At 34.8% G+C, this 24,101-nt stretch overlaps 1 protein-coding gene across 1 annotated transcript in view; it reads right to left on the bottom strand.

The window, feature by feature from the left end:
• Positions 1 to 24,101, bottom strand: part of Dlic (dynein light intermediate chain) — a 225,422-nt gene that overhangs the window by 164,434 nt on the left and 36,887 nt on the right. Inside the window, exon 4 of the mRNA XM_090401278.1 lies at positions 11,938 to 12,168. Within this exon, the coding sequence (XP_090257404.1) occupies positions 11,938 to 12,168 (231 nt within the window). The remainder of the gene's footprint in view (positions 1 to 11,937; positions 12,169 to 24,101) is intronic.

Raw genomic sequence — 24,101 nt, 5'->3', positions numbered from 1 at the left:
TGAGAGATTTTATAGCTGAAACTATATGAAAGCATAATGAAATAGGTCCCAGGTCACATATCTTGACCATATTATGACAATTCACATTCATCATCGCCATCCCATTAATCCTGTTATATATTATTTTCAACTCCCACTGTTTGTTCTAAAACCTAATAACAACTGCTCCTCCCCCCTATGGTTTAATAAGATTGGCTAAGCACCTGGCTGCAAGCATCCATGATTATCATTATTTGGACCTCAATCTAATTACATTGGCTAGCTGCAATCCTGTGAAAGTGATGTTTCTGCTGCTAATCATAACTATATAACCAATGTATCAAGAGGTTATGGCAGCCTTTAAGGCCTACTATCTATCATGCACTTTTAGTCAATTGACTGAGGCTAATGAGGCTTTATTATCAACTAGTTAATAAAGACTTCTGGAAAAATTACGACATTATGATAGCTATCATTCATATCAAAGAATCCTAGGGAAAAGCAATAGATCAGTGTCTTAAGTGCTTGGTGACAGGTGTAGCCCAATACAGTTAAAGAATGTCATGGAGTAGAATTTGAAATTCTTGAAATTAGCACAGACGTTTTTCAAAATCACACAGACAATAGGCTTTAGAACTTAACTAATAGCTATGGTGAGAGATTAATGAACAAGGAACTCCAAGAGGCAAAACAAGTTCAGAAAATGACAGATTCCCTAGAGAATATATCAACAAATGAGATCTTATCTAATTCTTTAAATTAAATCGCTCATGATTTAGATTTATTATCAGAAAATGATCCTGATTTTGGAAGAAGCTGCCTAGTGAAGAAATCCATTTTAAACAAAGTAAAGAAGTCAATGGGCACCCCCAAGGGCAAGGTGCATCGTGCCATGTAACAAGTCATGTTTGTATCTGGTACAAATTCGAGGAATACGATGCTCTCAAGTCAGTGCAACTGTATCAAGGTGAAATGGTTGGGAGAAGGAAACTGATGGAGTTTGAAAGAGGCATTGTGATAGGATGCATGCTGCAGGCCTATCTGTTCAGCAAATTGTTGACAAATTGGGCCATCCCAGGTCAATAATCAATGATACCATACTAATATGGAATGGCAGTGGACGACCCGCCACTCACTAACATGACTGCAGGGTGCTATGAAGGATAATATGTAAAATCCGCCATTTGTCAGCTAACATGTTGAATGAGGAGTTCCGGGCATCGACTAAAATACAAATTTGCACATTTAGAACCAAGTACAACATTGATTTTCTTGGTAGTATTGCAAGATTCAAGCCCTAAATGACCCAAACCAATATGCAGCACTGTCTTCAGTGGTGCCAAGAGTGTGTACAGTGGGACATGGAAGCTTGGAAAGCTGGTTATGGAGCAACAAATCACACTACACTCTTTACCAAGCAGATGGACTTCTTTCTAAGTAGTGTTTATCTAATGCTACACAATCATAAGAAAAAAAAGGAAGCAGTCAACCTTAGATGCATTTTTGAAGAAGCATTCAGGTAGGTAATTCAGCGTTATTTTTCATAATACACTGAGTTTATTGTTCTACTTGACTTGTGCAAAGTTTTCTTTTATGTGATATACGATTTGATTTTTGGGGATGAAGTCACAGAGGTTATCCCATTTGGTGCTTTTATAGTGCCAAAGGACATGAGAACTAGTTGTTTTCAGTCTCGTGTCCTTTGGCAAAAGAGACTTGTATGAGGTTGTGATCCGAGTTACCAAGATTCTTTAATGACAACAGTCATTAGAAAAGGCAGTCAACAAAGAAAGTTTCTTGTTGAAGATCTAAACAGCAGAGAAGGGAAATAAATAACAAACATGTAGTAGAGTTTGGAGGAAATTTGGAGAAAAGAAGATATCTTCACAATATCTTCACACAGGTTCAAGATTAAGAGAATACAAGGAATTTGAAGAAGAAAGTGATTACTTCTAGTTTTGAGCAAGATAAAAATGAACTTCACAACGAAAAGAAAAATATGTAAGAAAAATGTATCAAAGTTGAGTAGTTCAAAAGTGAACTGTACATTCAAATATACAAATATTATTATTATTATCATTACTATTATACAGGCTATCAATTCTTTGCTTTGAATTCATTCACTGACAAGTGCCTACAACAGACTATGGCCACCTACTCCACTCATTCATCACTCTCTAAGCAAAAAATCTAGTCCTCAAACACTGGCTAAGAAAACTTTTGCTCAATTTACAGGGATAAATCCCAGACATGTTCTGAAAAATGTCCTCTATATCAAGCCTGTTTGTAAAAACCTTTCAGCAATTTGTATATCTCAATCATATCACTCCATTTCTACCTGTCAACCAACTCATGCTCCTTATGAGGATAGGGAGCATTCCACAGACCTGCCACAGTCTTGGGCACTCACCTGTGGATCCTCTCCATCCACCTATGCCACATCCCCAATATTTCCAGGTGACTAGATTAGTGCATAATAGTCCAGATAGGGTCTTATCAAGGGTATATATCAAGGCATAACAATCTGTTTATCTGTACTCATCAAGGTGTTCTTCACTAAAAGAGTAATCTGATGAGCTGCTTTAGTCACTTTTACAACATGCACTATAAACTTAAATTCCCTATTGACCAACACCCCAAATCCCCAGCTTCATAAATTTCTTGGAGTAAAGGTCCATCAATATGGTACATAGCTGGTAATCTTTCCACCCCAAAATGCATAACCATACACTTTGCCACATTAAACTGAGCTCCGTTCTACTTTGCCCATACTGCTATTTAAATCATTCTACAAAATTTTAGCATCATCTGTACTGACTTGCTCTACCAACTTTTGCATCATTAGTAAACAACTGAATATTTCCCCTCAGATCATTTCTTATATCATTAGTGTACAAATTAAATAACAGTGGCTCAAGCACAGAGCCCTGCAGCGAACCACCAGTCACAGGCCTTCTAATGGACTATTCCTGAATAAATTACTGTCTGGTATCTCATCAACATAGCTGTCACTGTATTATAAAAGGTGAGAAAATAACTGAGGCATAACCTACCCTTTACAAGAAACCATGTTGTCCCCCCACCCACACACACACCATATAGTATCCCATTCTTGGATTTTTCCCTGAACCAGCTTCTCCAAATACCTTAACCACTACTCCTAAGATGCTGATCAGTCAATAATTTGCTATCTCAGTCTTGGAGATCCCTTCATGCAATGTAACTATTTTCTCCTCTTTCCACCTCGTTGGGACCAACCCAGAGCTGACACTTAAACAATGTGGCCAAAGCATTACCGATTCCCTTGCACTTTCTCGTAATACCGATGTTGATATACCATCTAATCTCATAGCTGAATTCAATCAATGTTCTGTAATTTGGTATGCACCTGCAGTTCATCTATCTCAATTTCCATCAGCCCTTGCCTTTCTTGTTACCGAAATATCTCTACCCAGATGATATATCCTTGTAAAGTAATAACTTAGTAATTTAACTATTGCATCTGCTTCAGTTACCTCCCTACCATTAGCAACCATGAAGTTATTCTTCCATAATCATTCTTCTTTTGGTATGTGGCAAGTAAAAGTAACTCTTTACAATTACCTTTTACCTGCACAGCTAATTTCCTGTCATATGCTGATTTGCCTTCCTTACCATACTGGTAACCCTTCTGGCCTGTGCTTTATACTGCTCACGTGGCTGCTGATCACCTTTCTCTTTGAATTCCTTCCATTTTTTTCATTTTTTGTAATTCCTGCTTAATGATGCTGTTTATCCATTTAACTACCACTCCATTTATCTTCCACTGCTATTACTTTCCTCAAATACTCCTTTACCATCTCCCATGCACTATTCAACTCTTGCAGTTTTTCATACCATGGGATTGCTTCAAGCAGTCTCTTGAGTTTTACTTACTAGCTCTGTAATTCCACATATAACTCTGCTCCCTCTTAACAGAATATTCCATACTTTCAGACACCTCCCACGTCAAGACAACGTGTTTACTCTCACCAACTGATGACAAGATCATCCTGATGCAAATCTGATACAATTACTAGCATTTTTAAACCTCTGGTACCTCCATCATATGTTAACTCAGGTAATTCATTAGTAACCACATGAATTCCATTTCCTTCATCACATTGGTGCTTTCCTCCATCCAATCTATGTTCCTATAGTTGAACCCCCCCCCCCATAATAATTACTCATTCTCTACTCATTGAGCTTATTTGCCAGTGCATACTGTCCATTGCATCCTCTGGTTTAAAGCAGCAACTAACTGCATGTTTTGTCACAGTTGGTTACTATTTTACAAAATTCACACCAGATGGCCTTGAACGCACCATTTTCACTGACCTTCAGATGAACTTGTTCCCTTTTTTTTTTGTTTGCAGTTCATCAGCTATCATCAACAATACCACTCCTCCCTGAAAATACTACACCCTTCACATTCTATCTCACTAATTAAATTGTCTATCAGCCAAGTCTCATTGCTGGCAATAACTTTGTGGCCAAGAGGAACCGGCTAATTCCAAAAAACTCCTCCTTGTTCCAAATAATTCTGGAACAAGGGAGTCAAATTCCATAAAGCACAACAGCCCCCCCCCCCCCCCACACACATACCAGACCGATGGTAATTTTTACACTTCATATTAACTATCTCATTCTGGTTTGTTACCAGCAGTACTAACTTGTGCATTTTTTGTGCATTCTGACTCACTTGCCTCACTGGTATCTGTAGTCACTCAGCAGCTTTATAGCTCCCATTTTTCCTGATTTTGCACCTCCAATCTCACTACATTCAACACTACTTTTTCCAGACTCCAAACACGAAATCTGTTCAAGTACAACCCATTCACCTTATTATACATTATTGTTCCATCAAATTCACTCCACACATTCACAAACTCCACATCATTCCACCTGCATAACCTATGTGTTAAATTATTCGAAATCATAGCCCACCTCCTCAACTCACTCTGTCTTACCAATGCAACAGACTCACTATCTCAACTCTTAAGAATGCTTCTCTCTCTCTCTCTCTCTCTCTTGCTGCTTCAGTAAATCTTTCATGTCTTCTCTCAATACAACACTTGTTTTCTTTCAAATCATTTGTTACAGCCAAAATAATCAACTCTTTCAGTTTGCTCTTCAGTAACCTAATAGCCTCACAAATATCATTCATCTTTGCAGCTAGGAAGCATACCCCTTATCATGGAGTTGCCATACAAGACTTTACATTTTCTTTCTTGCTTTGTTGAGCATTCCATTTTCTTTCTTGCTTTGTTGAGCATTCCATTCTCTTTTCACACATCTCTTCTTTTTATCTTTTTTTATTTTTTCCCCCCTCAGTTGTGCTACCCACCAGATGTTTCAGCATTTGCTCAAGCTCATACTTCATGCTATCTAAGTAAGTGTGCTTCTCTCTTTTATGGCCAACACTTTATGCTACTATTTTTTTGATCACTTTTACTCCCTCTCTCAATTCTGTCACTTTACTTCTTCTCTATGCACATTTTCCCACACATTCCCTGTTATGTTCACAGCTTCAACTTCTTGACCCAACCTGCACCTCTGACACACTTTCTCACCATGCTTGCTTTCGAACCAAAGATCGTTCACTTTCAGTAAAGAGTACATTTTGCAAACATTGTTAAATTCCTATGTTAAATCCTTTAAACGAGGATGTTCTGGGCACCATTGCTCTACTTTGCATCAGTGCCATGAACTACATTATGAAACTTGCCACATAAACTAACTTTTAGTTAATATGGGTAACATTTAAGAAAACATACTTGTGTTAAATTGTCATTATTTTTATTATTATCTTATTAAAATTTGTTATCAAATCTTCAATTATATCTTACCTTTCTAAAAACTATAGTTATCTCGTTTAAACCTTTCTTCTTAACTTTTACTATGCTTCTGACTTATGGCCACAAAAAATAAAAAGCTCACGTGTGCAAAACTTACAGAACAAAGAAATCGCCTCAGGCTGGAGCCAATCTCTTTGTCTGACTTACTGGTGTTTATTCTCAAATGAATTTGGAAAATTTATTTAGTTTCTAGCTGCACCACCAAATTCGTGGGTGGGAGGTGAATCTTCCTCCAAAGAATAACACACAGTAAACCACACAGAACTTTTCTCTCTTAATTCTAAGTAAATCTATCAACTTAAATTTTCTCTAGAAAGTTAGTTCCTAAAATTATCTGTACGTGTGGGCGAGATGTCCTAGGGAGGACCAACAACTCCTGCCAAACACACATATTAAACTCAGGTAAGTATATTTTTACTCTAACTTTCTTGTTCATATAAACATTGGATGTCGATAACCCCGATAGTCTGATCGGTTTCCTTAGATTAGAAATGCCTCGCCATACACGGGATCTTATTTCTTGAAAACAATCTCCTGTTATGACAGAGGCCTGGGAACCAGTATCTAACAATATGTCACAATGCGATCCTTGCACCTTACCCTTAATTGTCATTTTCGACCTTTTTTGTTGTTCATGATTCCATTGTCCTCTTCTCCATGGTTTACCTTCATACTTATGAGGAGTGTGCACAAACCTAGACTCATATCTATTATTTCTATTGGAGGGTCTCTTGTTACTAATAGAGTTGCGAGCTAAGTGCCCAATCTTATTGCAACTGAAACATCTAGGAGGCTCCCTCCTGTCTCCTTGTTCATTAGTTTTCTCTGCTTGAGGTATAGTTGATTCCGAGGTCCTCACAGTTACTGCCGCCAGCTATTTCAGTACAGCATCAAGACAGTCCACTAAGGGCTGTTGTAACCGTTCAACTTCTTGTTTTATTATAGAACGTACTTCTATGTTTGTTAGCCCTACTTGTTTTTGGATGTTCAATTCATTTTCAGTCACTTGATTAACGTTGACTGATCTTTCTTTTTCTCCCTCACTATCCTTTCGATCTTTGGTAGTCTTGCCCTTACACGTGCTTGATTCCCTTTCATTCTTACCTTCACAAACGGAATTATTTGCCTCTTTAATCACGTTAATACTGCTGTTAACAGATGCGGGACGAATGTCTCCAAGCATCTCTTCCACAGCGAGGAAACATTCTTCAAGTTCATGATTTTCTTCTTATAAGCAGTCTCTTTTAATTCTTGCTTTACCCCAACCTAAACTGATGAAACACTGCCCAGTCAAGGTGAGGTTTATCCTCATTAATGATGCTCAGACTGTTGGCAATGGTCAGTAATCTATTGTAGTACTCAGTCATGTTCTCCTTATCTTTTTGAGTACTTCTTTGTAATTTCCAGATATTGGGGCCCAAACTTCTTACCCTTGAGAACTGGGAGATTAAGGTCTCTTTAAACTTGGAGTATTCCAAGGTATCTTTGAAAATAGGTGAAGGGTACAGAAAACTCTTGGCGTTTCCGATTAGTTTACTTCTTAGTAATATAAGAAGTTGGAAGTCTGTCCATCTACCAACCTTTCCCAATTCCTCGACGAAGCTGATAAAAGGCAAAACGTTGTTAGTCTCCTCTCCAGAAAACTGTGGAAATACTTGTTGGGGATTAATGGTTCTAAAGAACTCAACGTCATCCATGCTTGTACTAGTGGGTAAACTCATACTTGTGAATTAATCCAAAAAAATATCAACTTTTCACAAAAAATGTTTTCTTATTTTTTTTTGATAATTGTCTGATTCTAAAAACCAAAACTAACTCACTTTCATTCACAAATTTGAAAAATCAACAGACATCTGTTCAAAGTAAGATTTTTCTTACTTTGAACAGATGTCTGGTCTTTTCTGAATGATCCCTGAAATCACTTCCTTCTATTACCTTCCGACTTTAGTACTGCACTTGGATATCATCTCCGGGATTTCGTGAGATCTCCTCTTAATATCGGCAAACATTTGGATCTTGGTGGTATGAAAACTCGACATCTAATTTCTTCTAAAACCTTTTATCTTAGCATGTCGCTTTCTCGGTCTTTTTCTTTTTTTTTCGGTCGCTGCATTAAGGTGGGGAAACCCCCTTGCAATGTTGACCTTCGAGGTTTACAGTTGCCCCAGTCGGCATTTTCTATCTGGAACGCAGGTCTCCGATGGCAATTAGAAATCATTTCCCAAGATGTTATCAAAACTCTGCTGCTGTAACGTACATCGTATTTCTCGACTCCGGGACCTCGTCAACTTCTGGAATCTGTAACTTCTGGTCGGAACCCCATGTGACCTCGAAACTTCTCGCTGACCAAGGAACCACTAAAAAAAAACCCTGTCGCCATAGCAAACCCCCTTTATATCTTACCGATGACCTTGGGTTCTGCTACGTAGTAATCCCCTGGGTATTACGTTATTCTGCAGCCACCGCCTTTTTTTTCGGTCGCTGCATTAAGGGGGGGAAACCCCCTTGCAATGTTGACCTTCGAGGTTTGCAGTTGCCCCAGGTCATTAGTTAATACTTTAATCCGTCTAGAATTACTGGTGACTAAGAGGTTTCTTTAAACAATTTATCTTACACTTATATTCCTTTGTTCTTTTACAAAAACCCTTTGAGGTGACAATATCCAGTAATATACAAAAATATTATTTCCAAATTAAAAAATATGAAAATTTCTCTATCAACCCACAAGTATTTTTAGTGAATTTTGTTTACCAGTAAAATCGGTATATATGATATTTTTGTATAAAAATCCTTCTATACATGATTGAGAGGAGGTTAAGAAAATTTGTGGAAAGAAAACCTGGAGAACAAATAAAAGGCCAAACAGAGGTTTGTCAGAATGAGGTTTTCACACTTTAACACAATCTTTACAAATAGTTGAGAAATCATAGAAATGTAACAAGGATCTGTATTCAAGTTTTATAAAAATGGAAAAAGGCATATGACAAGATACAAGAGAAAAGCTAAAGGCTACAATTGGATAGCATAAATGGGACGTTATATCGAGCAATACGATCTTTATTTGAGTTGTAAGTCAGCAGTTAGAAATGAAGGAGGTACAAGAAGATTGTTTGATTTATGTTACCACCAGGTGTGAGACACTGTCTTCACTATTATTCATCATCTATATATATGTGAATTACACTGTGAAGGAAAGTGACAAAACTCAAGATATTCAAAGTCAGCTCTTCATTTTATGCAGATATTAAACTCTTAAATAAATCCAGTACAGACTCTGCAGGATTCTCTAACCAAACTGAATAACTGATGTAATAAATCTGGTATGAAAAGCAGCAATAAAAAGACGAACTATGAAAACAGGCAGGAGCAGTGAAAACATCAACTTGTATACTGAATAGGAGACCTATAAAATAAGTAAAACATTTTAGCTATTCTTTTAGTGAAGATGTCTAATTTTTAGCGAATATGTCATATTAATTATGGAAACAGACAACAGAATTAGTAAACCTAGTGTAGTAGGGTGTCAACTGAATAAAATTTTTATGGAATAAAAGAGAAATTAGTCAAAATATTAAACTAGGTATATACAAGACTGTATTCAAACCAATTTTAACTTGCGGATCTAAGAACTCTTGGTTAAAAATAAAACACTTGATCAAAGACTGGAGACAACAGATACGAAAGTAATGAGAAAGATTAGGGGTAAATAGATGGTATCAATGGCAGCATCATATTAAAAATGAGGAGATTAGAAAGGAACTTAACATTGCTGTTAGCGTTTAGGAACGTATGAGCATAGACCAATCAAAGGTGGTATCATCAGTTAAACAGAATGGAAGAGGAAAGGTTGGCTAAAAAAGTGTTTGCCAGGACAAAAAGATCCAGAGGAAGGCAAAGAGCTAGGTAACTTGGTAACAGTAAGAAATATTTTAAAGGACCAAAATATAAGCTCTGACAATATTGGGGTCTTGACAAATAAACTAATTTGGGGGGGGGGGGATTTCTTGATAGGAAGTTAGTAATAATACTTTTTATAATTAGTAGTAATGAAAAAACCCATCAAAAGCATGAAATGCAGCTGAAGTAGATGATATTCGACTAGAAATGCTCAAGTATGGAGGTATAAAAGTCTTACGGTGGCTGCACTTCATAGTTCAAAAGGCCTGAAAAGAGGGACAAATTCCAAATGATTAGAGTAGAGCTCTCATAGTACCCATATACAAAAAGGGAAATAACACTGAATGTGAGTATTTCCCACTGAGTGTTCCTGGTAAGATTTATGTAAGAATACTTGAGAAACAGTTGAGAAGGATTGTGGAAGGGAAACTTGGTGAAGAACAAGCTGGATTCAGGCTAAATAGAGGCTGTCAGAATCACATTTTCACTTTACGACAAATAGCTGAGAAATCATGGGAATATAACAAAGATCTGTATTTAAGTTTTGTAGATCTGAAAAAAGGCATATGACAACGTGCCAAGAGAAAAGCTATTCAAAACACTACAGTCGTATGGTGTCGATGGGGCATTATATCAAGCAATACTTTGTCTTTATTTGAATTGTAAGTGCAATTAGAATTGAAGGAAGTACAGGAAGATAGTTTAATGTTAAATCTGGGGTCAGACAAGGATGTACATTATCCTCTCTGTTATTCATTATGTATATGGATCACATTATGAAGGAAAGTGGTATTAAACCTTATATCAAAATTGGAGATGTTAATGTCAGTTCTTTGCTTTATGCAGATGATGTTATACTTCTAAATAAATGCAGTACAAGTCTGCAAGATTCCCTGGCTAAATTGAATAACTGTTGTAATAGATATGGTATGAAGGTCAGCAATAACAAGACAAAGACAATGAAAACAAGCAGAAGCATTGAAAATATCAACTGCATTGTGAATGGAGAACCTATAAAACAAGTCAAACATTTCAGCTACTTCGGTAAGATTTTTAGTGAAGATGATAAGTTAAATATGGAAATAGATAACAGAATCAACAAAGCTGATATAGTAGGAAGTCAAGTGAATAAATTTATATGGAATAAGAGAGAAATTAGTCAATTAGTCAAGCCAATTTTAACTTATGGATCTGAGAGCTGGGTTAGAAATAAAACACTTGACCAAAGACTAGAAATCCAGATATGAGGGTCTTGAGAAAGATGGCATCAATGGCAATATCATAATAAAAATGAGGATAATAGGAAAGAACTTGATATTGTTAGCAGAGCTAATCTCAGGTAGTATGGTCACTTAATCAGAATGGGAGAGGAAAGATTAGCAAAACAAGTGTTCTCTGCCAGGTTGGCAGGAAAAAAAGACTCAGAGGAAGACCAAGATATAGGTGGACTGATACAGTAAAAAGTGCCTTAGAAAACAGAACTATAAGATCTGATCATGTTGGAGTTTTGACAGGTAGCAGATTGATTTGGAGGAAAATTGTAGATAGGAAGTTAGTGGTGATGTAAGTTTATCATGTAGTACTATCATATCCGGTACACCCCTTGAGGCTACATGTCAAGAATTTGATGATGATAGGAAGTTAGTCATGATGTAAACTTTTCATGTAGGGCACTATCATAAATGCTATACCTACAAGGGTACATGTCAAGAGTTTGATTATGATAAATGTATTTGGTACAATGTGTACACTTTGTAGGCACATATCCTGAGTGTAGGCACATATCCTGATTCCTGTTATGGTACTTATACCTGTGACAATGAAGTATCTTATAATAAACTAAAGCTGGAACACATCTACTTCATTAACTGATGTATTACTTTTTGTGTGTACAATTTGTTTCATTATGATATCAAATTGTACCACATTCTGGTGTATTTCAATAAAACAAGATGATGCTTAAAAAGGCCCTTAAATGGCACACTGATATTATTATTTGACACCTCCAGGGAGTCCAGGGATTCATTGAAGGAAGGTATCCACACAACATTCATGTTATTAAGTAATGGTGCTTGGAGTTCTGCCATGTGTTGCAAGATTAAAAAAAACTTTATTTTAAAGATAAATTAAGCATCCATAATCACTGGAAAGTCATGAATCATTTGAAAATCAGAAATTTATTTACCTTTTTGTTGGCATTTATCTAAGAGTTCAGGACTCATTCGTAGCCTATCTATATGTTCTTCTAAAATAGTAGCCCAACTCTGTAAAGATTCTAGTATATTCCATGGTTGTGTCATGGATGCTGTTAATAGTACTGTTGTATGAACAAATGTCTCTTCATTTAGTACAAACTTCAGCAAGTTCCTGTGCCAAGGATCGCCATCTAACACCCAAACTCCCAAGCGTGTGTGATCTATAAAATTTAAATGAAAATTCAATGCAAAAATGCATTACAGGTAAAGAAAGCATTTAAAATTAGTTCATATTGATCTAAAATGATATATATCAATAATTATGGTCTTAAATATATCCTCATCAATTTGTTCATAGAGTATTTTCTTACAGATAAAAATTCAAAATTTTCACAAGTCTGCACATATTTTCAAGAGGCAACAAAAAGTGTACCCTATTTTTTACTTGTAGCAAATTTTTTTCTGTTTTGCTTATTTCATTTTAAGAAGGACTTCAAATCTAGGACAATTAAGATACTTTGTAGACAGTATTAATATATGATCAACAAATGCATAGGAATGTAATAATGACAAGATTCATATTATTTTCAAATTGCATCCACGAATTTTTGAAAATTATCACCCTCTACTATTAAGATTATAGCTACTATATTAATGGAGAATGAATTACTCCACTGATGATAGTGGAAAAATTGATATTGCCATCATTATTCTGATTTCATATACAAAAAATGTAAAGAGAAAAAATAGCTATATTGTATTCATTGTTTTATTGAAGAGACGGAAGCTTCATAACTGAAATCCAAATTCTGGAAAAAATTTTCAAAAATGAATTTAAAAACTCAAGCAGCAGGTGAAAATTTTTGGGCATCTTGCATTTGTCTATCATGATCTTACATATACACTCATGTTCACAGAAACTGCATTACCTTACATAAATATAGTTTTTAGTAGTTAAATGATTATTTTCATTAGATATTTCATTCTAATATTGCATCATTCCCATGGGTTTCTGTATAATGTAATAGTTGCTGCTATTGCATCAGAATTTTTTATGCTATAAATAGACAGCAAAGTTTTTGCATTTTCATGCTTAAATCGCTATGGCTAGTTATGTGCAGTTAACATCTCACAGAAAGTGTGATTCAAGCTGCGAATAGAGAAGGCTATTCCTCTTGTGAAATAGTTAAAAAGGGTGCCTGTAGTCAATCAAATGTGATACAGCTGCTGTCGAAAGTGAAGGAAACTGGATCTGCTGAAAGGAAGAAGGGGAGGGGGAGAGACAGGAAGAAAACCACTGTCTACACCTTGCCAAAATCAAGTTCTAATGCAGCTCTGCCTCAAAAATCGGACTGTGTCATCAGGAGAACTGAAACAGGACTAGGAAGAACAAATGAGATTTGTGGCAAGCTCTGTAACTGTCAGGAGAAGACTCATTCAACAGGAGCCCTTGTTAACCAAAAAAAAAAAAAAAAAATTAAATTGGCTCAGTTAAATCAGTGCAAACAGCATGCCAAATGGACCCCTGATCAGTGGAAAAAAAGTTATTTTTTTCGACAAGAAAAAGTTTAACCTACACAGCACCAACAGCAGACATAGCGTTCAAAGACGATCACGAGAAAAATTCAAACCCTGACTGATGATCTGGGGGCTGCATGTCATATCATGGTGTTGGTCACTTGCATTTCACAAAGGGTTTAGTGAATGCACATGTGTACCAGAAAATTTTAGAAGAATTACTGCCTAGTATCAGAGACCACTTCCATAATGACAAACTGCATCTTTCAGGATGATTCTGACCCTTGTCATAGGGCAAAAAGTATAAGTAATGCTATTATAACCCAAAAATGTACCATATGAATTGAGTTTAGTACTTAAAAAAAGCTTTAGTTTTTTTGCAGGTTAATAAGTGGCTCAATGAACACTCGATTCAGCACCTACCATGACCAGAAAACAGCTCATATCTCAACCCCATTGAGAATTTGTAGTATAAAATGCAGACAAATACACAAGAAGAAGAACCCAAAAATACTTTGGGAGCTCCCAGAAGCCCCTATAAGAAAAACCATGAATTAACAGTAGCATCTATCAGGAAATTGATTTTGTCAATCCAGCCAATACCAAGCTGTAATAAAGGCAAGAGGAGGCCCCAAAGTACTAAACAGCAAAAAGTGAATTTGAATGTTCGTAAAACTGTGAAGCTAACTAAATTTTGATACTGGTATTTGTTTTTCTGTGAAAATATCACTGTCCACTCCATTTTGAAATATTTACAAATTTGCCAAGTTTGTTGTCACTTCCTAATTATGTCACATCTTGTACTAAAAAGAGCCAAATATTAATCAAAAATAAAATGTTATATTATCTTCTTCATTATTTGTGACAATTATTGTGTTATTATCCCTTTTCAAATAGACATTCAAATTTAATTACCAAAAAAACATGGTTACAAAAGGTGATACAGTTTCTATGAACATGAGTGTATTATACAAACAGCTAATCTCTCACTTTCTTACATATAATAAAGTTTTATATATATATATATATATATACACACACACACACACACACGTATATGCCATTGTAAAAATCATATATATATGATTATTCTGCTGAAAGGTTCTGATAAATATCTAGAACAAAATTTATATTAAAGCAACTCTTTTTATATATCCAAAAAGAAAAAGAACAAATTACAATTTGATGAAACATAGGAGTTAAAGGGTTTTAAGATATGTTCATTCTTGTGGTTATTATTATCATCTGAGACCTCCAGGGAGTCAAGGACTTATCGAAGAAGGCTATAAATCACCCAAACCAGCTACCATACTTTCCCTTAAATTCATTCATACTAGATGCACTCACTATCCCTTAGGGGCAAATTATTTCACTCACTCACTGCTCTCTCTCTTTAGGAGAAAAACCTAGCTCTTACTCCTTTCTTGACTGCAAATACATTTTAACTTCCATGAATGCCCATATGTTCTCTCCCCACCTTCCATATAACGAAAAATTTCATCAGTTGATATCCTATAACGTCCTTCAAAAGTTCATAGACCTCTATCATATCACCCCAATGTCTCCTGTTAATCAGTCTGCAATCCACATACTCGGAATCTGTCTTCATAATCTAAATCCTATAATCCAGATATAATCTTTGTAACACTTCTTTGCACCCTTTCTTTTTTCAGCTTCTTTATTCCCTTGGAACCCAGGAGACCGTGCACATAATAATCCAGGTGTGGTCTTATCAAAGCCTTAAAAAGAGGCAGAATGACTTCCTTATCCATACATGTCAAGGTTGGCTTAAACATCGTAATTATCCCCTGAGTTGTATTTGCAACTTCTGCTATTTGACCTTGAACTTTAAATTCCTATCCACCAATACACAAAATCCCTTGCCTCTTAAGTTTCTTGTAGCATAACCCTGCTAATATAATATGCTGCTGGAACTCTAATCATGCCAAAGTGAATACCTTTACACTTACTAACATTAAATTGACAACCATTTTCATTCACCCAAATTTCCAGTCTATTCAAATAATTTTGTAATTGCTGAATATCAGTAGCATCCCTGGTTGATCTGCCTATCTTTGTATCATCAAAAAGCAATTGCACATCTGATGTTAAATCCTTCCTGATGTCATTAATGTATAGATTAAACAATAATAGCCCAATTATTGACTGAACCCTGAGATACACCACTGGTCACCTTAATTTTGGCAGATTCACACCCACTGTATACCACTTTTTGATATGTCTGTCTGTCAACCATCCCCTGATCCAAGTCAAGAGTTTATATTCCAATCCCATATTCTCTGGTTTATGTAACATTCATTTGTGTGGTATCCTATCAAATGCCTTAGAAAAATCCAACACTATCATAGTGTATCCATTCCCTTTATCCAACTCAGCTGTAATTGTTATAAAATATGAGCAAATTGCTGAAACATGACCTTCCTTTAGTAAACCCATGCCATTCCTTACAGAGTATAACATGTTTGTCTACACATTTCTGTATGTGAGTTCTTACCAACTTCTCTAAAATTACCACACCAGAGATACTGATAGATCGGTAGTTAGCCACATCAGTTTTTGCACCACCCTTGTACAATGGAACTATCATACATTCCTTCCATTCCTGAGCTGAGACTCAAGTTATACAAAGATGTGAAAGGTGTAGCGAATTCGACTGAACATTCCTTTAGCAAATAGGCTGATATTCCATCTGTAGACAACTTGTCTATAGGTGATATTCCACCTATAGACAAATTCTTATCCAGGTTATGCAACAACTCTTCAACCTCATTTTCATGAACCTCTAACTCTTCATACAATGTAGCAGTAGCACTGTGGACCATGTTACATACACCTGGTTGATATATCTTATCAAAGTGAGCACTCATTGACTAAACAATCTCATGAGCTTCCAACACTCGAGTACCATCTGCATTCAATAAAGTTATTCTTTCACATTCATTCATTCTTTTAGTTGTGGCATAATGATAAAATTCTTTTGAATTGCCTTTAGCTTGCATGGCCAATTTCTTTTCATACTCTGATTTAGCTTTCCTCACAATACTCATTACTTTTCAGGCTTGAGCTTTATATATTTCATAACTCCTCTTACTCTTATTCTCACAATATTCTTTCCACCATCATCTTCTTGTGGATTTCTTGCTTGATAAGGTTGGACATCCATTTCACTCCCAACCTATTTATTCTTCGAACACTAGGGATACTTTCAGATACTGCCTCATTTAAGCCCTTTTTAAAAGATTCCCATGCATTGCTGACATTTTTTTCCATTCAGCAACTGATACCATAGGATCAAAGATATTCTCCTAAGTTAATCATAATTTCCAGCTTTGTAGTTCAACATGTAACCTGTTTTAATCATAGCATCAATACAACTAGATACTTCCCAAGAAAGTACAGCATGATCACTGTCACCAATTAGTGGTAAAATAGCCATATTCTTGACAGAGACCCCTTCTGATGTTATAAGCAAATCCAACACTCTTTGACCTTGAGTTCCTTTTTTCACATGCTGTTTGAGAAAGTTTATATCATGTTTACAAGATGAATTATCTATCAGTACCTACATCAGTATTGTCTTATATGATACAAAATACTACTTATATGATACAAAACACCACAGATACTAACAACAGACATCAAAAATGAAAAGATAATGTGAAAAATAAATTCACATTTATTTACAGGTATAACGATTCGTGCATTAATAACGAAGCAGCAGCAATGAATGCTTCAATTATAACGAAATTATAACGATTCATTCACTAATGAATGAATCGTTATAATTTTATGCATTTATGATTTAATACTGCATCTTTACATTTGTTTAGATTTTTCTCGACTGCGAATGGCACCATATATAGTGTGTATGTGTTTGTGTATTAATATGTTTTGGTAAATATGTTTTGTGTTTAAATGTGTTTTGATAAATTTTAACTTTTTATAATAGATTTCTGTATATTTTATGGTAGTAAATGATATAATAGACTAGTCTCTACATCTATTTTATGCATTCATGATTCAACATATGCATTCAACTTTTTGTTAATTTTTTTGATATTTCTAATTCATCTGCAAGTTTGTTTCAAATTGTCACAAATCTCAAAAAAATATATTTATTGAATATATTCAATATATTTATTGAAAAAAAAATACAAGTGCACCTGCACAGTTCAAACCCGTGTTGCTCAAGGACCAACTGTAAATCCTATTTTCCCTTGCATGATAGGCTCAATGGCCTGTAACTTAGCAGCTTCAGAACCTTATTAATGTTCTGATAGGTCGGTTAATCCTATCTGCAAATATGGCTGTCAATTGCATCTGTTCTACTGGCTAGTTTGCTTGTTTTGTGGCATAAAAAAAAAAAACCGGAAGTTTCTGGGAGGGGGAAAACCCTTCCACCTCCATGTGAAACTGACTAACTCAACTGCAGCTGAAAAGCCCTGATAAAGGTTCTATGCATCCTAGGCAAGATTCAAATCCAAGTCTTTCTGGCAAAACGACATCACTAAAACTGAGTAATCCAGAGAGACCCCTGATACACAAATTTGCTTTGATAATTCTTTCCTATTCTTAAAAAGTTAATTTTACCTCAACAATTAAGAAAATTGAGTTTTCACTCTTTCCATATACCAAAACAAAAAAGGTTTAATAATACTATGATACATTAATAAAAAGAAATACACAACTTACTGAATTTAACTTTAACTACAGAAACTGATTTTAAGAACTAAAAAGATAATTAAATAAATCATATCTTATCTGGGCAAAAAATTTCCCAGTTACTTAATCAAAGGATAACTTTCAGCTAAATTTGCTTAATCTTAAAAATGGAGGATGTTATTTCTTTTAACTGCATCTACACTTCTAATAAAAGACGAAAGAAGCAGTTCCTTTAAGGAGTATTCCTTAAAGGAACAGTGGAAACAGTCCTTTATCCTGCTGTGAATAAAGAAGCCAAGTGATCTACTTTCTTTAATGAAATGCCAATAGCAATCACTAAAATTTGCAAGTTCTCATGCCTGAAAATTACTTTTCTCCTACAAAAATCTTGAAAATAACTGTAGATTTCCTATTCTTAGTAAGAGATATAATGTTCAGACTTGGATAATAAAATCTTCAATTTTGAATACGCCTGGGTTCCTCCTTTAATGCCTTCTAGAAAATATTATGTAAAACATTCGTAATGTCTCTTTCATGATGCACAACCTTTTTCCTTTATTTCTTATAGTTATTCTAGTTACTTCTGTAATCTAACAGCTCAAAAACTTTAAACGTCTTTCTTTATGAAAGACTACTAATGGAACTATCCACTAACTTGTTCCAAAAATTCTTCTAGTTATCCATATTCTTTTCACCTGCGCATCCTGCAGCATGCACGATACTTCCAGTTTCCACTTCAGTCATGAAATGAGGGAAGGCGCCACCATTGTGTGTTGTCCTCATGGCGCTTTACTTGGAAGCAGTAAAATATCACACTTGCAGTGAACTAACTCCTTTAACTTGCAGACTGTAAACATATCTAAACATTAAATTACAATTCTTATTTTGGATATACAGTACTAACAGGATCTACTGCATTCACTTTGTTAAAATTTAATGTTACATGTAAACAAGATATTTAAACAATGCACACACACTATATAAAAGAATTACAATTAATTTTGTACTTTTCTCACAATATCTTTTGCAGTAACAAAAGAAACTGGTAATTAGAAACAGAATATATAAGTACATGTTTATTTCACTACATTGCAGCTACACCTAATAAAAATACTGGAGAATGTGTGCAGAAAAATCTCACAATCGTTTTACTTATTATGTACGTGTTTTACAGTTTTGTATATACTGAGTAAAATATTTCATTAATATGTTTTTGTTATATGATAAACTACTCTAAAAAAATATGTTTGTTTGCATTTATTAATGCAATTGTATGTGCTTAGTATTATCAGAGCTGTCATGTGGTTAAGCAGTAGCGATATTAACAGAGACTTAAATGCATTCATAAATAATTAACTTACCATAATGTTGTAATCCTTGCACAGTGTTGTTTGTATATTATATATTAACTTTTGTTATTTACCAGTGTTTCTATGTCAAACACTCACTGTACTAATGGCAGCCATTTTGTCACTTGAGTTTAACTTTGAATCTTGGTAACAGGCATGCACATTAGTTGTGTTTAGAACAGCTGTCACTGCGGTAACTGGAATGCCAGCAAGCAAAGAGAAGGAGAGCCGGAAAGATCTAACTTTCCGGTCTAACTGTTGTATAGCAACTATCGAGTTATCTTCTCTAATCTCAGAATAGTTTTTATACACATCTTTAACTATGCTACAAGGAGGAATTGTGAAGTTAATAATTAAAGTGCAGTATAATGTATCAAGTCTTCATACATGAGAAACAAGTGATATATGTTCCAAAGAGAAAGATTGAATCTGCAGTAAAGTTCCTTTTATTGGAAATGCATTTGGAATTGCTCAATTAATATATTCCTATTGTTGTGATTATTCTTCATGCTTACTTTACTTCAGAAAAATGAAAGAAAGATGCACTTTAAACTGGAAAACATATTCAAGTATATTGGTCAAGTGAGATCTTAGGTATTATATTTAAGGAATTTAAGAGATAAGATAAACTGAATGAGTGAATGAGTAGAAAATAAATAAGGGGAAGATAGATACAGTAGCAAACAAGCTGAATTTTTGTGAAATTTTTGGTTTTGGTTTGGTTTTTGTTTCAGATGACAATCATTTCGGTTTGGTTTCAGCTCACTATTTTATTTGAATGCTGTGTGTTTTAACTGTCTCTATGATGTTTATTAATAGGGTTGCACGTTTTTAATAATGTAAACAAGTTGACATTTGTAGTGTTTAATTCATCTTGTGTAGCTATAAAATGGATATCTCCAAGAAAGCGTTCAAAAATATGTACTCTTTCGCAGCACACATGCATGGCTCAAGGACAAATTGCCAATGAGTGGTGTTGGTTCAGGTACTGTTAATGTGATTTTAGAATGATTTAGGGAGACAGGTACCTTTTCTCCTGACAGAAAAGCAGTGCAGGCTCTACGGGTTCTAGCACCTTGATGCAAATTTAAGTTGAGCGCACCTTTCTTTTCTTTTTTTTTTTTTAAATGTAGTTAAAATTTAAAGGTTAAAAACTCAAAACACATATTTTTTAAAATTGTGCACTTTGAAAAATACATATATTAAGATCACAGCAAAAATCTCAAAAAATAAAAACATACAAAAATGCACATAGACTACAGTTACAGATACATAATTTGCCGATTACTGGCTATAATCTATTAAAACTAGAGATGCACAAACTAGAAAAATTTCCCTTTTTCCATTAATTTTTAATGGAAAAAGCAATGTATGAAAAAAAATTAAATCATTTAAAAAGTTTACTTTTCCTGATTTTATAGAAGCAAATTCATTCAAAATTTCACTTGTTTCTACTTTCTAGCAGATATCACCTTTATTGCGATCATTGACAGTCCAAGTCTTTCTAGTAAAATACTAGAACTTAGATATGTTTTAATTACTTTCAGTCTTGAAAATGATCGCTCTCGCCACTTGCTACTGAAACTGGAAGTGTCAAAAATGTTTGAAGCAAAATTGTTAAGTTAATAAAGACTTTCTCTAAATCATTTGTGTATGTTTGCTGTTTTAAGGATACTTGTGACATAAGATTGAATGATATATTCACGTAAACACAAGAAAGATATTTATTTAACCAAATATTTCGGTCTAGAAATAGCAGACCATCTTCAGTGGTATTACAAGAACAGTTTAAAAAATACAAGCTAGAATACTAACAATAGATCGTTAAAAATAGAACACGCCGCGTGATGTTATATCACTAAGTATGAAAGGGAATATGAAACAATCATGTCTCTACTTCAAAATATTCCAGTTCATTCTATTTTTAACGATCTATTGTTAGTATTCTAGCTTGTATTTTTTTAAACTGTTCTTGTAATACCACTGAAGATGGTCTGCTATTTCCAGACCGAAATATTTGGTTAAATAAATATCTTTCTTGTGTTTACATGAATATATCATTCAATTAGTGTATGTATGTATGTATGTATGTATGTATGTACACACACACACACACACGCACACACACACACACACACACACACACACGAGGGCGGTCTGAAATATATCCATGTGAAATCGCAAATCATTCTATCAAGTAGTTTGTTTTATACAGCTATCTGAAGCAAAAGCGTTGTCTGTATCCCTTGAAATGGATAAAATTGAGTATCGTGTAGTTATAAAATTCTTTGTAAAGGAAGGTTTAATGCAAAGACATTCATTAAAATTGATTAAAAGAAATTCATTCGAAGTTCATAAAAGTTTATGGGCACTCTTCTCCTTCGTTTTCAACAATTAAGAAATGGGCTACCGAGTTTAAATGTGGTCTTTTGGAATGCTAAAGGCAGTTTGTTTATTAATTATCTTGAAAAAGGTAAAACAATAACCAGGGAATATTATTCCAATCTTTTAAGCAGACTAGATGAAAAAATTCGTGAGAAAAGACCCGGTTTGCAGAAAAAAAAAAAAAAAAATCACCTTTCATCAGCACCTGCGCCCACAAAAGTGTTTTGCCAATGGGAAAATTAAGGGATCTGCACTATGAATTGTTGGAACATCCAATCTATTCCCCAGATTTGGCTCTCTCTAACTTCTATCTCTTCCTTGCTGGTCAGCGTTTTTCTTTGAATCAAGAGGTGATTGCAGCTGTAGAAGGATATTTTGCAGATCTTACTGAGAACCACTACAGGGATGAGATAATGGCACTGGAGCATCAGTGGAATAAACGTATTAGTCTTAAGGGAGATTATGTTGAAAAATAAAAATAATTTTGAAATTATAAATTCGTTTTTTCATTGTTAGTCCGAGAACTTTTCAGACCACCCTCGTACTTGAATATTATCTTCCGTATTCCTTAAGCATCTATATTTCTATTTCCTGAAGTAGACATGAAGAATAATTGCTCAAAAAATAGGAATACATTAACTGAGCAGTTCCAAATGCACTTCCAATACAAGGACTTTTACTGCAGATTCCATATTGCTCCTTGGAACATATATCATTTGCCTTTCATTAAGCATAAAATATTCTCATATACAAAGGCTTGATATATTATCCTGTATTTCAATTATTAACTTCACAGTTCTGTATCCTTGTAGAGTAATTCAATGAGATTCGAGAACCTAACTCGGTAGTTTATTAGACCTCTTTGGCTCTCCTTCCTAGCATTCCTGTTACCCAGCAACAGATGCTCTAAAAACAACTAATGTGCATGTCCATTACCGAGATTCGAAACAAAACTCAAGTGACAACATGACTGTCATTACAGTGCTCGCACACTACAAATATTTAACATAGAAACATTATGGTAAACAACATAAATTAATTTATAATATACATACAACACTGCTGTGTTATTCCCTAGGATTAAGCAAGCTTACTACTTAATTATATTGCTATCGCTTAACCACGTGGCAGCTTCAATAATACTAAGCACATAATGCATTACTCAATGCAAACACATTATTATTATTATTATTATTATTATTTTGGGCGACTCCAGGGAGTCCTTAGACTCATCGAGGGAGTCCCTAAACATCATGTCCACACACCTATACGACATTCTCACAGTATCTATCATACCTTGCCTTGAACTCGCTCACCATCATAGCACCCACAACAGACTGGCAGCTTATTCCACTCATTCACCACTCTAAAAGTAAAGAACCCAGCTGTAACGCCCCTGCTAACCACACTCGTGTCTAGCTTCCATAGGTGTCCCCTAGTTCTCCCACCACCAGTCCTGATCTCAAAAATATCTTCTGAATTAATCCTATAGACTCCCTTTAGCAATTTGAATGTCTCAATCATATCTCCCCTTTTCCGCCTATCAACTAGTTTCTGCAACCCACAAATCTTCAACCTGTTCTCATATGGTTCATTCCATAGACCTACTATCATCTTAGTCATACATGCTGTATATGTATATTTTTGAATTACTTTATCATATAAAAAAAAACTTATTTCTCATTAATGAAAATTTTCACTCAGTATATATATATATATGAAACTGAAAAACAAACATAACAAGTAATATGACAATGCAAGATTTTAACACATTTAAGTCGAGGTACAAAGACCTGTGCATGTGAGAGTGGGGACTCTCACAATGAGTCTCTTGACTCCATGGAGGTCTGTTAATAATAATATAGGTAAACATGTTCAAAAGGAACAGACTGGAGAAATATACAGAATGGTGAATGGAATGTTATTACATCTGCAATTAAAACAGTGTTGAATGTCATTAAAATTTAGTGGAAGTATTTAGCAGTTCTGTTCCTGGAAACTTCACCAGAAGGCTTCAGCACATCACGGCTCATTGTATAGTGTTTCTCTCAGTGATAGCACTGTTTGGCAGCATGCATCTGGCAGCTGAAGATAATGCAAAAGTTGTGCTTGTCTGCCAAAACGAAGAGCAGGTGTTACACAAAAATGTGTAAAAAAATACATAAGAGTTGTCAATTATTCATTTTAATTCTTAATTCACAACATTGTAAGGACAAATT

Source organism: Typopeltis vanoorti, chromosome 12, assembly GCF_054136105.1.
Source record: "Typopeltis vanoorti isolate ZY-2024b chromosome 12, IOZ_Tvanoo_1.0, whole genome shotgun sequence".
In the NCBI taxonomy this organism is placed as follows: Eukaryota; Metazoa; Arthropoda; class Arachnida; order Uropygi; family Thelyphonidae; genus Typopeltis; species Typopeltis vanoorti.
This window is presented reverse-complemented; position numbering and strand designations above follow the sequence as displayed.